Source organism: Dermacentor silvarum, chromosome 7 (genome assembly GCF_013339745.2).
Source record: "Dermacentor silvarum isolate Dsil-2018 chromosome 7, BIME_Dsil_1.4, whole genome shotgun sequence".
NCBI lineage: Eukaryota > Metazoa > Arthropoda > Arachnida > Ixodida > Ixodidae > Dermacentor > Dermacentor silvarum.
The window spans coordinates 71931695-71947038 of NC_051160.1; the positions used below are offsets into that span (position 1 = coordinate 71931695).

Genomic DNA, 15344 nt, shown 5'->3' on the forward strand with positions numbered 1-15344 from the left:
TCTTTGTTACTTCATTGCTGCCTTTGTTCATGCAAGTCAAGTCTCGACCAAACAGTTTGGAGAATATAGCGTCGACAAAAAATTGGAAATTTCTTCTAGCGCACCTTTATAACGTGGAATTATTGCTTCAACTGCATATTCAAACACGCGCACGTTGGCTTTATCACATGATTTTAGCCTGCTTGCCCACACTGCGAAGGAATTCTTTTTTTTTCGTTGAGACGTAGTTCTCCAAACGTTTACTTGTGAGTGTAAGTGACATTTGCAATGTGTGGCAATAGTTAATGGGTTTTTATATTACTCATACATTTAGTCAAATGCAGGCAATACAGACACAAACGTTGGTGCTACTGTATAAAAAGAGTAAAAAGAATACCACCTGTGAGGAGCCCTCAGGAGATTCACATTTCCTTCGGGTGGTGTAGTCCCTGAAAATAAAGCGCCTAAATTTAGGGCCTATAACCTTGGGCGCTTTATTTTCAGGTTGCTTTCAAAAGCTGGACGCAGAGCGATATACATTATTCAGCGTTCACGGCATGCAAAAGACAAACGAGACAAAATGAACGGTCAACATTTTTATTTTTGTGACTCATATCCCGGTTGAAAAATATATATGCTTTCATACTTAACCTATCACAGAAGCGTTTCTTATTCTGTCAATGCACACCAGGCATCGAGCAAACATCCGTTTTCGTAGCGCAGAAAACTTGGGCGCACCGCTTACGAGGAATCAACATTCCTGCATTGCGCACAGCGTGCCGAAAAAGTCCACATTACATGAAGGTTTCCGCATCAAGCAGGACACAGTCACACGTAATGAATATCATGGAAATGCGTAGAATGCAGTCCGTTCGACGAGGATGCTGTGAGTAGACTAGCAAAAAGCAAGAGTTTATACAAATACCAAAGCGAATGCTCTAGCACCAAGTCGCCTACTTATCTGCCGCATAGGGCACCCAAACCGGACGTTCGTCTAGTTAATCTCCCTACTTACCACTGCCTGCTTTCAATCTATAATGCGTGAAGAGGCAAAAATCTCCTCGGAAATGCGCGTTACCCCGACGTCATAAAAAGCGTGGCACCACGATTACGGCAGAGTTAGCACTATGACTTTCAGAAAAACGAAGAACTTCTTTAGATCCTCGATCGAGCTGTCTCGAGCTTTGTGTCTACATTTATTGATCCTTTGCCACTTTGAGCCATACGAAGGTAATCGTGCAACCTGCATGGCGAAAGCAGAGGAAGCGGCCGCTGGCCGCGGAGGTTAAGAAATGCTTCTTCGCGTCACAGCTCGTGGCCAATGTGAGTGTGAGTGTGTGAATGTGAGGCTTCCGTGATGTGCTCAGGAAAGTTAGATGGCGTGATTTCGCGCACAGCGCCAGACGTTAGTATTGACGTGTAGCAGTAATGACCTGTTACATCTAAACAGCAAGAGACAGACGCTGACAGCTGGGGCTACATGTATATCACACAAATGCTTATACAATGGCATTAAAATGACAGCCCAATCAGTTGAATGAGCGGAGTTCGCGTTCAGCAACAACAGCTGCTATCTGTGTGGGCATCGGCAGGGCGGCTTACGCCGCCATCAGCTGGCCTTCGGCCTCTATGACACGATATGATTGCACTAAAGTACCTCAATTTCCAGACACAAGCCTTCATCGGAAACTTTCCGCCAAGGGAACAGAGTATAGTGAGTAACAGGACGTAAGTTAAAGGCGAGGCATGTGTCCATATCAGGACCGTAGGACCAGGAGCCTAGTTCTTCCCCAGCGAACTGGCCACTCTGACGGCCAGCTCGATGACGTTGTTGATCTTGGTCTCGTCGGGAGCGAGTTCGGGCAGCGCCGGCAGCTGCTTGCAGGCCGCCGATCCGCGAGAGTACTGGCCGCACACCAGACTGAGGGTCTCGCCGAAGATGCTCTCCATGCTGCCCGTCATGAACTCCTTGCCGGCGTCCGTGTCGCAGGCGGACACGGCGTCTTCCACGCAGTCCAGTGAGTCGTGGTACGCACTGCGAGGAATCAATGCGAGGAGTTCGATTTCAGTTCAACTCTGCACTTCCGTCTTGAGAGGAATTTACAAGGAAGCTAGAGGAGTGGTGCAAACAAACAAACAAAAGAAAGCTTTCATTATGCGGGTGAATAATACCATCTAAAAAATTTGTTGTGGTGATTTACACAAGTCGAATTCACATTTGCACACATTGTAGTAGTCAGTTGTTCGTAGTGCAACGTGGAAGATGAACAAATTGTCTTCATCAAACTCGTTAAAATGTCCATGTGGTTACTCGTACTTTACATTAGAGGGTCGAGTTGGACCTTAGGTAATATCTTGTTGAATAAGCCACTTTCTGTCTGATCAGTAACGCTGACGAATATTACGTTCCACCTGTTCTTGGGCGAGAGGAAACTTTGGAACTCCGAGGGCTGGTTTTAGCGTGGAATAGATGACTATACGACCAGCGTCCACGCGCAGTGCAACATAACGTACACCTCCCTTTCCATGAGGTAAGACATTATAATTTGAAGTACTGTTGGAAATTGAAGATAACGTAGAGGAATCCGCGCACGTACCTAAAATTTAAGCTCTATCGTCATGGTTCCGAGTTTTGCCGCACGTAATGCCAAACTTTCGCACACATCTACTAAGGCGATAATTCTTGATCACCATGCTTGATCAAAACACCAAAATGGTCATGATAACCGCCAATTCCATTTTTACTTCATTTTTTTCTTTATTCAATACATAATTCTTCAAATGGCGAGCGGCTGTTCAACAACTTAGGTTTCCGGTAGTACCAAGAATAGTCCGTTGAAACCTCTGGTCTCTTGGCACAATAATTAGTACCGCATTGCAATGAATTCTGCATAGGTATTTTTCTATTGATCAGACCTCATGTCTTATATCCACGTGGCACTGATTGAATTGACCCGTAGTCTTTGTGACCCGGCAAAACCAGCTCGGGCGGAGCATCTTCAGGACGATGCGTAGCTAACTCGTCTCCGCGCCTATTTTAGTATGTTCCAGAACCGCGCATTTCTCTTTAATCTGAGCTGTCCTGCCTCGAATTGCGAACTGAAGCCAACAGCTCGTTATGCCAACCGATTCTGTTGAAAGGTATATGTGGTGCCCAAAACCCGCCCATCAATGACGGAGCTTTCAAAAAGATACAATGAAATTTCGGAGACCATAGCTTTCCGCATTGCAGGTGCCGGAAACAATTTCAGGGAGTCGCAAGCACGTCATCACCTCTATGTTTTATATAATACTCATTACAGTTGCAATAACGGTCGCTGTGTTCCCTGTATCGCATCTGCAGAAGTGAGTGGTGAACGCGCGCTATTGCTAAAGCCCTTGCGGTATCAGTGTTTTGCGCTTGACCGTCACTAAAGGGGCAAGCTGCCGCACTTTGCACGGATTCTTTTCTCCTGATTCCATTAATTGGTTATCATATGTGGCGGCGAGCGGCCGATCGCTGAGCTAAGGAATGCGGGAAATCATGAGTGTAATGGCAAAACTAGGAAATGAAAAGACTTATTACTAAATAGGGTCCCAGAAAAGGAAACGGTAGTGAGTGTTCGGCCTACGCTAAGGCTTATAGGCACCTTGCTCCAGCCAGAAGGAGCTACGACGCTCTCATTTATCATCCCATCGTGGCCGACACTAGCCGCTTGGGATGCGAAAAAGAAAACTGAGGCAGCATTACAAACGGAAAGGACACACGTACTCTTCGTTGTTTGTCTGAAGGGTACGCATCGAGTTATGCAGGACTGAAGTTCGGAAGTGTTCGTGCTCTTAATCTCGATCTCAACCACGCTCAGTCATGCGGAACATGCACACTTCGATAGTTTCAGATCTCCGATACTCTTGCCGGATGGCAAGCAATCGGAGATGTCACGTCGAATGCTTGCCGCGTCCCTAAACGACACTTGAGCCCATGGCCACATCCGTCGCTGGCACAAAAGGCTGTCCGTGCACTGATACAGTTCGGGAAGTGCACCGGTGTTAGTGACCATTTGTTGTCCTTATGTGCGTCCACTCGGGTGCACCCAGAGCTCACTCTTTCTCTCTTTTGCTCTTTCTATTACCCGTTTCTTTCAACCTCATGTGGGATACCAAGCTGGACGTCTTTCCTCTGCTTGCTCTCTCTCTCTCTCCCATCTTGATTCCACCGCTCACTAAGCGGAGTGCTTTAACGGTGGTGTCAAATGTGCAAACCTTCAGCACATGGTGCCTAAGTTGAAGAAAACGATGTCCGACCTGAAACATTTAACACCGCCGCGCACTTCCAATGAGATTGGCGACCGAAACGAAAGTGCTCTAAGCCTATATGAAAGATTCGTAGTATGAGCTTACCAGCAGGAGTAGTGAATGACCTCCTTCGGGGGTGCCTTGCCCGTGGCCCGCTGCAGCGTATCACTGAGTGACCCCATGCACTTGTGCAGCTTCGTGCCGGCTGAGTTCAGGCACTTGACGGCGTTGTTGTACACTGTAAAAAGGAACGTGGCAAACAAGAGGAGGGACGATTGTTAGCGATGCAGCGTCTCGTGAAAATCACTATAGCTAGAAAGTCTGTCAGCGCATACGCGCAAGACTTGTGAACATTTCGGCCACTTTTCGAGCTTTGCCGCAGCTCGGAACGACGCTATTTTCCCCGAAACTGTTCTAAGACGCGTAATTGTGGCACTATCACGGTTTACGTGAATTTATGCGACATAGGTGTCTGTGTTTCACCAGTATATGAACTTGATCACTGATGCTGCGGAAAAACTTGAATGGCGATTTAGCGGTAAATGCGAGAGAAATGCTTTAACATTACGTCCTACCTCTTTGATGTCCCCGATCCCTGTTTTACACCACGTTCGCCGCATCAAAGGATTGTTCAGGAGCTCACTCACCACACGTCCTGCCTTAACGGAGCGGAGTGTAATTGGCGGTGGTCCGGAGCGAACCACCGTCGGTTGCACTATATATTTAGTGCTAGTCAAAAAATTTGTCAACAAATTGGCCAGTTTATTATGCTGTAAATGTAGCAGTTTACATAACTGCTTTATCTCGTTTTGGTGCAGCATTATGAATTTTAAACGACGTGCTTCAATTTTTTTAAACTTGGTAGCTCTTGAGAATTAAAGGCGAGTCAAGAGCGCTTGAAATCGAAGAAAGACGACGTCTACTAGGGGCAATTGTGTGCAATGTGGTTTGTTGTTTTTTTAACTACTATCTCCAGGATCGGCCCACATTTTACGTTTAATAAAGCCGCACTCCCGGTTCCGGTTTTAGGCACGCGCAGTTTGAACCAGCAAACCTGGGTTTGGTTTCGACCTTTTATGGCTAATTAGACGCTGTTATTGCTCCGTACTTAGTTCTACGGTAACTGGGTGCGTCTTTTTCGTTCCAAGCTTCACTTTGACGCCTTCTTCGCTGTTCTCCGTGCACTAGAAGGCCCGAAATTGTCCTTATTTGACGAGGCGGAAGTTGCTACGATCCTACGAACCCTAACTCGATCTTCAGTAAAGCAAACATTGTCTTCAAAGAGTTCCTTCAGCACGCCGCGGTTTTTTCGGCACTCAATATGTCTATAGGTACATGTAATTTATTTCCCACACATAAATCCCTGATCACGGCTTGTTTGATTTGACATGCGAGAACACTGGCGTTTCATCGCCTGCTTTCAACTACCTGGCACTAAAAAGAGCAGGCTATTCATGTTCGAAGCTTCTTATGTTTGTTATGAAAATGTGAAACACGTTTGAAAAACGCAGTACCAGATGTTACGTGCGTTTTTCCACTTAAGTTATGTGCAGACTGTCGCGCATGCAAACTATATTCACTGTTTGTGGCTCGACCGTGAAGAAAGCAAGGCACCGAAATACGATTTTTACAGGCATGACTGAATGCATGTGAGAACCTCTGCAATTCAAAATTGCTTCGCGGAATCTAAAAGTTAACTGCGTTAATCTATGGTGGGTAGCTTCAGCGGTTGGGTCAAGGAGAAATCATGGGAGAAGCGCGGATACGCGAGGGAAATCATTGTATGCCGAAGGCGAAGTATACGTCACGCCTACGTGAGCCTCGTCGGCGGGAAAATGTGACAGCTTACGTGGTATTTCACCTATCATTCCGCTAAATCCCATAGGTCAGCTTATGGTTACCCTTCTTCGTTTTTATCCATGCTTTTATACGCATTGTGCGAGTTACATAGCGAGAGTTCTTCTTCTTCTTTCTGGTGTTTTACGTGCCAAAACCAGTTCTGACTATGAGGCACGCCGTAGTGGAGCGCTCCGGATTAATTTTGAAAACTTGGGGTCCTTTATTGCGCACTACAACGCAAGCACACGGGCGTTTTTGCATTTCGCCTCCGTTGAAATGCGGCCGCCGCGGTCCGGATTCTATCCCGCGATCTCGTGCTCAGCAGCGCAACACCTTAGCTGACTGAGCACACACGGTGGGTTAGTGAGAGTTCTAGAAATAAATTCGTTGCTAGTTTTGCAGTGCCACGCGATCGTTTAAGTAGATCCGAGGCGAACGCGTCCAGTCAGAAATCGGGCTTACGAAACGCTACACGACGGTGTCTTCATCAACTTGTTTGTTGGCCAGGCAAGGTTGCAGCGGCATACCGGGTGCCGAGCCGAGTGTGCCGATCGTAAAAAGCGAGGTTCCAGTTCCTTATTTTTCGCTGCGCATCGCCGGCCAGCCCTGACCGCGTTTACGTGACGTTTGCCAAGTGTGTCGGGCTCCGTCGGCCTGAGCCAATGAGGAAAACAAGGATAGTTTTTGGCCAGAACTATTCACAACCAACCAGCGTCAAACAGATGGAACGAAGGCGCAAAAACGCATGGTGATAACTATGCGTTTTGTACTATTTCGGGTCGTGTGATCAGAAAGCTGGGTCCTACGACCAGGCTTCGTGCTTCGCTTTTCTTAAGTGACAAGTTTGATTCACATAGGAGTCGACCGTTCACCATTGGGGGAGGCACCCAAAAACGCTACTGTACTGACATTTGCGTGCATATTAAACAGCACAAAGGGGTCAAATTCACCCGGAGCCGTCCACAAAGGCGTCTTTCATAGACCGCGTGTAGCTTTGCAGCGTTCGAACCCGCTGCGAAGTCGATTAGTCTGTTGCCCATCTGCTTAGCACTGCTTAACCAAAAAGCTTATTTAACTGGACCCGTGCCATGCAGGCGCTTCGATCCTTGACTAAGGTTCATACATAGGAAGGGCAGCCTCGTGCGTAAGTGCACCATCTGTCACTATTTTCTTTTCCGCTTCTGTTCTCGGTTGACTCGTATTTTTTCTAGCAGAGACTGTCACTTGACACTATCGATGTTTCATACATCCCCATCTTTTTTTTTTTAATAAACAGCGTTGCAATGGGTGTCCGACTGCTCCCTCTCTTTCCCTGTGCGCCGTCCTGTTCTGCAGTTCGTATCAACGTACTTGCACCATGTTTCGCGGGTGTCAACCCCAGTAAACTTAATTTCCTGATTCGTGAGAACGCAGGCAAAAGTAAATATCAGAAAAAACTCGCACCAACGAAGTTTACAGGGTTTAAAGCAATTAAAAATAAAATTATAGGGGTATTCAATTGTAATCAAAAGCAGCATGACATTAAAACAAAATCCAATAGGACGAAAAATATTCCGGCACTGTGACCTGGCACCCTAAGGTTTGGTCAAGGAGGACGGAAGGTCCTCCCATAGGGTGTTTTTTGATTGTGTAAAAATGAAGATGCACAAAAGGGGTGCCGTGTGCAGGAGCTGGCGGCGCAGAGCTGTCAATGCCATGAAGGCTTCCGAGTATTTTCGTTCGTTATAGGGGTGGCGTTATAGGAACGAATAAGCTCGACAACAAGTTAAGAACCGCACAAGAGAGCGATGCAACGAAAAATGTTAGGCCTAACGTTAAGAGACAGGAAGAGAGTGGTGTGGATCAGAGAGCAAGCGGGGATGGCCGGTATTCTAGTTGAGATTACGAAGAAGAAATGGAGCTGGGCAGGCCATGTAATGGGTAAGATGGATAACCGGTGTGCCATTAGAGTTACACAATGGATAGCAAGAGATAGCAAGAGATAGCAGTCGAGTATGGCAGAAAACTAGGTGGGGTGATGAAGTCAGGAACTTTGCAGGTGCAAGTTGGAGTCAGCTAGCCCAAGACAGGGGTAATTGAAGATCGCCGGGAGAGGCCTTCGGCCTGCAGTGGACATAAATATAGGCTGATGATGATGATGCTCCTGGTGATGATGATGATGATAGGAGTGGCATTTGTTACACAAAAGAAAACGGCACTCACGTTTGTGCTGGTCGGTGCCTTCGGTGCAAGTAGCCTCATAGCTCTCCTCCATTGCCTTGATAGCCAGCTGGCCGGCGACCCGAGGCAGACCCTCCAGGCATTCCTCGACGAACTTGAGCGTGCAAGCGATCTGCTTGCTGTCTAGCCTGTGTGAGACAGTTCATGAACAGTTTATTGCATGATTTGTTCATTCATTCATTCATTCATTCTTGCTGAAAAATGCAAGTCGGTCACATTTGTCATTTTCTGTTACTTCGTATGTTTATGAATGAGATAAAATTTGAGCCCCTTATATACCCCTTATTCTTCACGCTCATTGGCTATATCTCTGTCATAGAATTCTTCTTTCGCCGTAAGATTTCTATTTGATCACCTTACCATAGCTATCTCTTCGTGTAGTGCACTTCACCAGTTTTTGTTCAATATTGTAATATCTGACGAATTTCTGCTTCCACATTCGAATAGAACAAAAACAAAGGTCTGTTGCAAATAGGACATTCGCGTAATTCTTTTTAATCATGTACGTTTCGCTTCTTATTGTTTCCTGTATTTCTGTGTGTTTTCTTACTGGGTGCTGCTTTGCAGTGTTTTTGAGGGCAGTGATTGATTGATTGATCGATCGATCGATTGATTGATTGATTGATCAATTGATTGCAACGTCTCACAGCAGCACTAGGTCTATGAAGACACCATAGCGTTCCGCATTCATATTGAAAACCTATACTAAACCTGGAACACAAACCAGTGCCTTTTTCTTATTTTGTGCATTTCGCCCTCATCGAAATGTAGCGCCACGGCCGGTAATGCCAATGCGCGACATATTAAAAATATTCTTCACGTTGCTTTTTTTAAGAACACTGATGTTGCTTCATTATATCAGTGATTGATAACAGAATAGAAGCAACGAATTGTTTTTCGTTGCGTTGATAGTTCTCTGGTAACTATAATAGAACAGTCTCATCACTTGGGGAAGCGCTGAGAAGATAAAATATGCAGCACCCCCCCCCCCCCCTCACAGAATGTTCCCACGTGAGGTACCTGTATAAATAAATTTAAAAAATAATAAAATGGCAGACGTAAGTGCTGCTGCGCCCTCAAGTTGTCAGAGATGCCTTTAGCTCATAGGACGAATTTTCTCTGAATGGTGTGTAACCATCGGAATACAGAGTTTTTGCAGTGAAACCTTGGGTAAATATGTACTCAACATTAGGCTGTGGATTGCACGACAAGTACTGGTGCAATTCGCGTGGACCGTTCTTGTCAAGATGTTAGGCTATTGTCCATCCAACATCATTCCATCAGAAAGCATTGAGAACATTTCAATGCTTCTTGGAAGACACTCGCGTATGTGATAAATATTGATTTCTCAACACCGTGTGTAATTGTATCTCATTCATGCGTCCACGTGAAACATTCGTGTTGACCTCCAACAACCGCGGACTTTGCTTCAACTGAAAGATTTCGCGGCAGGCTTTTATCTTTAGTCTGAGTGCCTGTTCTCATTAAAAATTAGCCAATATTACGCATGCTCTGTATTATTAAATAATACCTGATGCAAAAACTGATATTTTCGCCTTATTTCTCGTTTATTTTATGAAATTTATGAACAAAGTAAAATGGAGTAGTCACTGAAAAAAAGGCAACGAGAATCCTATGTTAATCTTCATTTTCATCGTTGAAGCGGTGGGATTCTTTCATACAGGAGTCGGAATTCAAATTAAAAAGTCATGTTTTTGTCATCGATAAACTAACTGCCAATTCAAAACCTCAAAACCACCTGACCACCCTGTGCACGGAGGTCTCTAAGCGCGGATAGGCACGCTTCCTGAGGACCTTATAACGATGTGCGTTTAAAACTGTGACAGAGGAAAAGTTTGAAAACGTACTGTTTTGAGGGAATAAAGGCGGATACTTTAACCTTGTGTTTAACTTCTTTCTGGGGTTTTACGTGCCAAAACCAGTTCTGATTATGAGGCACGCCGTAGTGGAGGGCTCCGGATTAATTTTGACCACCTGGGGTTCTTTAACGTGCACTACAACGCAAGCACACGGGCGTTTTTGCATTTCGCCTCCATCGAAATGCGGCCGCCGGGGCCGGGATTCGATCCCGCGACCTCGTGCTCAGCAGCGCAACGCCTTAGCTGACTGAGCCACCCCGGCGGGTGACCTTGTGTTTAAATGTACACAAATAGGTTAAGTGTCACCATCTTCATTTGAGGTGAATGCCTTCGGAAACATGGTGCAGTGATTTGACCTCTAATCGACTAGTCCACATATAAACTTCTGTGCACTCCTGGAATGCCTCACAAAAATTTGTCCTTAAAAAACATTAGCTCCGCAAGTCTGATGTGTAGCTGCACCTGTAGATGCTACTTTCGCGACTGCAATTCAGTTTATTGTCTCCGTGACAAGATATCTGCAAAACACAGCGTAAAGCGCCTGTTTCAAACCACCAGGGTTGCTCCTCGTCCATATACAGAGGTTCTATTCATGTTTCGATAAGTGCTTAGTGCACCTGCAGCCTGACGTTTCTCACATATGCGCAGCAATAACAAGTCAGGAAAAAGAAATCGATGAAGCTTGAGCAGAAAGCAGTACTACTATGCACGAGGACTTAAGAGAAAACCGAAGTGAAGCAAGACGAAATTATTGGTGCTGTCAATTGCCCTGTGACAGTAGACTAGCAATAATAAGTGCTCGAAACCCATGATTGTTTTACACCAGCATATCAGGGTCCTTTGAAACAATAGTTAGGCTCTTAGTAATGAGGTCTTACCGTTGCCTTTGCGGTCTTAGTTATGAGGTCTTACCTTTGCGGTCTTACCGTTAAACAGCCAAGGGGGTAACACTCGCGAAAATTGCCATTAACACTGCTCTGGAATATATTCAGTAGCAATATTCTCTCCTTCTTCTTCTGCTTCATCCTTCTCTTTCAATTCTTCCGCCTAGTTTTCCGATAACTAGGAAATTCTCTTGTGTTTTCACGACGTTCCGAAACAAATATATGCCACCTTATATGGTCGTCACTACGTCGCTGCCAACACATTCGCGACAGCGGGTAAGCGGAACGCGATAGCTCGTCGCAATCCGAGTTCTAATGCGCTTTGGTTCTGCGCGGCATGAGTGTAGGTCTTCAGGTATACGCGAAAGCTCCCCAATGTTGCTGCAAGATCATCTGAAAACAAAGCGGAAGCCTAGAAATGCTAGGTTGATTGGCTGATTGATTTGTCTGACAATATTGCAATTGTTGGCAACTTCTGTCAGTGGCTTTCTTACAGGGTTTTATTGTCAAATGGAAAGAAATGACAGAAAAAATTAAGAATACAAAAATAAAATATGCATAATTGCAAGCATCTAGCATCAGTTCGGTAGAATCCATGAAAATATAGTCGATGCATAAAGACACGCCATAAGCTAATCAGCTTGTAGAAGTGGAGAACGATGAAATACCAGAATCACAATGGTAGGCAATCGTAGAGACACCACTGCAGTGAAGACCGAAATGAAGCGTTCAGAACAAGTCATACACGCGAAAGATGCAATACAGCTGCCTATACTTACTCGCAGGCCTCCTTGAACTTTTCTCCTCCCTCGTGGAGGTACGTGCGTGTCACGAAAGGTACGTAGTCCGATCCACATTCGCGAAGTTGTTCAATCTTGCATTCAGGTTTCAACTGTGCATGAGAGATACCTGCAGCGATAGAAGCAACCACAGCGTGTTTTTCACATCTACTACATGATTAAAAAACCAAACTAATATCGCAAGGTACCTTCTTTATAACAGGCTAACGCCCTTAACTTAGTATTCCGTACGTCTGCATTGAATTCAATAAAGTCTTAGTCTGCATTGAATACAATAAAATTGCCTCAAACACTGTTAGCCGTCTTTGTATACATTCTGTCCTGGTTGGGACAGTCTGAAAATAAACGTTGCAAAGCAAACGTGCATATAGTAACAATCTCAGCCTAATGATCCATGTCAACCTGTTCGGAAAGGTCTGAATTTTGTGTTGAGTGTGGTAGAAGTGACATATGCCCACAAAATTTGCCCCATGCGTGAAATCAAAGAAAGTGTGATTATCCTTATTCAGTAGCTGCTATGCAAAGCTTTGCGAGCACAAGCACATGATCTCAAGCAGCCAAACAAAGTATATACCATTATATAAAGCTTTATATACTTCTCAAACGAGCTGGAGTTGCATGTGTGATGTTGCAGATTTTCACAGGCTGCTACTGCAACGATTGCAGTTCTGTACGGTAGTGCACAAAGCTGACAAAAGCAGCGGCCTTGCAAGAATACTCAGCGCTTGCTAAATCTGAGCACGAAACATGAAGTTAGTTTGACACATCGACATTGTAGCAGTACTGTGAGCGAGATGGAACACAGTTGTCGCAACTGTCTTTCTTCTTGCTTTGTAGTCAGCCGCAAACTTGAATCTAGACGACATCGGCGGTGGCCCCGCTAGGCAAGCTTTACATAAAGGTTACAGTTCAATCAATTTTCCAAAAACCTTAATGAAAATGTTTGTCTTCGCATACTGGTATTTTATTATTGGGCTGATGTTTGTGACTTGCGGTTTAGTTCTTTGCAGCGTTCATTGAGGAGCAATTTCATGTTCAAAAACCCCAGATTAATAGAACAGGCTACCCATCGGCCCGACACGAATAAATTGCAAAGGCTGCTATGAAAACACTTTGAAATCGTTAGGAATGGTAAAGCAGCATGAAAAAAATACCGCAAGAAAACGCACGCACACACTGCCTTCCGTTTTACTCGCTGCGTTACCATTCCTGATATAAGTAGAAACAAATAGCCCCAGATTTTATTCTTGTCAGCCTTAAAGCCATGTTATGCTTGAATTACTTTGAACAGGTCATCCAGTCTGCTTTGGTGGAGAGGTTGGTAAGCGTAAAAAAAGCGATAGTAGGGCAAACGACTGACATACATGTGCATAGCTGGCGCACCAGCATGGTGTTGCTGCACATATGCAAGCTCCACAATGGTTTGTGCAGTTAAAAAAAATACCGCAGCACTGCTCACGTAACTGAATGCTTCAATCTTGTTTCGATAGGTGTCTTTCTATGACTAAACGCTTTTGGTAATTTAACCTTGTATCTCTTTTTTCAGCGAGTTACGAGAGCAGTTCGTTCTATGATTTACAGGAAAGCTTCTTCTTTTTTTCACTGAAACTTTCTTCGTTTGCATCACACCTGCAACAGAAGGTGATCTCGTTTCCGAAAGAAAACTGACATGGACCTGACGCCCCACAAAGAACAAGAAATGATGGGAAAACGCAAGCCTGTACTATCAGCTGAAGGATATTATTGCGAGCAACTCACGTTTTCTATGTACGAAGAATGCTTGTCATCAGCGGATCACAGAAATAACTAAGTAAAACTGCAATTGCGGTGCATGTGTTCTAGATAAAATTAATGGTGAAATAGAATTAAAAAGAAAGAAAGGAAGATGAGGTCGCGTTATCTCTGACGATCACGTACCGTCGAGGAAGAATAATTCTACTTCGGCAACAAGAACGACATCGTGGGTTATACCGCACGTGAACACTTCTTTTTTGACCTGTTGTGTCTACATAAATGAAGAGACGTACGAAAAAGACCGAGAAGAGCACATGGTTCATCACGCCACGGTTCCTTAGCACGTTTTACACAATCACAATCTACCTCAACCTACGTTATAGTAACCTCTTACGGCATCACTTTATCGCATCACGTTAGGGGGTCTGTCGCTGTACGCTATAACAAACGCGTTCCCTTTTTCAAATTTTTAACTATTTTGCCTTAAATCTGGTACAAATGTCTCGCCATGTCTACTTAGTTTATAGTTCCTGCGTTACCTTGATCACATCTTTTATAATAAGGAATGTCTAGTGACCAACAAAAACATTAAAATGCACCACGAGCACGAATTAACATGATCATAAAGCGCATGAAAGTGTCAACATAACGAAGGCACACCCCCATATACTGAACCCAAACTCATGCAGGTACGCTGAATTTCAACCCATGCCCGCGGAATGTAGTGCACTGGTTAGTTAACCTAATCTTACACCTCGAGTTTCTTTTGCACTGGACGAACGTTTGCCAACAAGTGCATGCGTAAACTCTAATGCCCGAACAGTATACTTACCGATCGAGGAAACCAGGAGGAGCACCAGAGCCATCACGCCGCTCGTCGTCGTCGACATTGTCGCGGATTTTTTTTCGGCCTCGTTGCCGGCTGTATCCAACTGTCAGTGAGTGCCGATCCGGAACACCGATTCATTTTAATACCTCGCCCCTACGTACGAGGAAAAAAGGAACGCTTTCTTCCTGCCGTTGAATAGTGGAAGAAAAGAAGCGATAACAAGCATAAATAAAGAGAGACATCTAAGCCGTGGAGGGTAGACAGCGTCAGCCGCGCAGCCGACAGACCCGACCAAGTAGAGATCGAGGGAAAGAAAGAGTGAGAGAAAGAGAATGATAGTGTGCGTGTGTGTGTCTTTGTGCGTGCGTGCCTGTGTGTATGTGTGCGTGCGTGTGCGTGCATGTGCGTGTGTGTGTGTGTGTGTGTGTGTGTGTGTGTGTGTGTGTGTGTGTGTGTGTGTGTGTGTGTGTGTGTGTGTGTGTGTGTGTGTGTGTGTGTGTGTGTGTGTGTGTGTGTGTGTGTGTGTGTGTGTGTGTGTGTGTGTGTGTTCGTGTGTGTATGTGTGCGTGTGCGTGTGCGCGCGTGTGTGTAGAACGGTGGTAGATGATCTGCGGCGTTCGCGAAACAGCCCGACGTGAGAAAGAGCTAGACGCAGAGAAGGAGGACGCCAGCTCTCAACTAGCACGCTCGTTGCGACGATTGCCGTTCACCTTGACCATTCTTGGTCGTTTATTGCGAGTCGTCGCTCGAGCCGCCTGGTTTCCTGTCGGTTTCCCTCCCTCGGCGTTGCCTTCCCTTCCCTAGCGACGCGACGAGGAATCAAAAGAAAGCCGTCGGCAATAGCCGACGTCACGTCAACTTGCCGTAGTGCGTTCGTAACAGGTGTATACGTGCCGGTTGGTAT

General features: G+C 45.3%; 1 protein-coding gene across 1 annotated transcript; it reads right to left on the reverse strand.

Moving 5' to 3' along the window:
- Nucleotides 1-560: 560 nt before the first annotated feature.
- Nucleotides 561-14649, reverse strand: LOC119458203 (uncharacterized). The gene is made up of 5 exons (XM_037720027.2): nt 14444-14649; nt 11857-11986; nt 8296-8441; nt 4360-4492; nt 561-2014 (listed from the first exon to the last, which is right to left on the reverse strand). The coding sequence occupies exons 1-5, from the start codon at nt 14499-14501 to the stop codon at nt 1759-1761; spliced, it is 723 nt and encodes a 240-aa protein (XP_037575955.1). The 5' UTR covers nt 14502-14649; the 3' UTR covers nt 561-1758.
- Between the last annotated feature and the right edge of the window lie 695 nt (nt 14650-15344).

Excerpts from the sequence above, each read along its gene's own strand:
- LOC119458203 (XM_037720027.2), bottom strand. The coding sequence starts at position 14,501 with ATGTCGACGACGACGAGCGGCGTGATGGCTCTGGTGCTCCTCCTGGTT. Across the intron at positions 11,987-14,443 it reads CCTCCTGGTTTCCTCGATCG|GTATCTCTCATGCACAGTTG; the intron begins GTAAGTATACTG and ends CTATCGCTGCAG. Across the intron at positions 2,015-4,359 it reads GTCATTCACTACTCCTGCTG|TGCGTACCACGACTCACTGG; the intron begins GTAAGCTCATAC and ends GATTCCTCGCAG.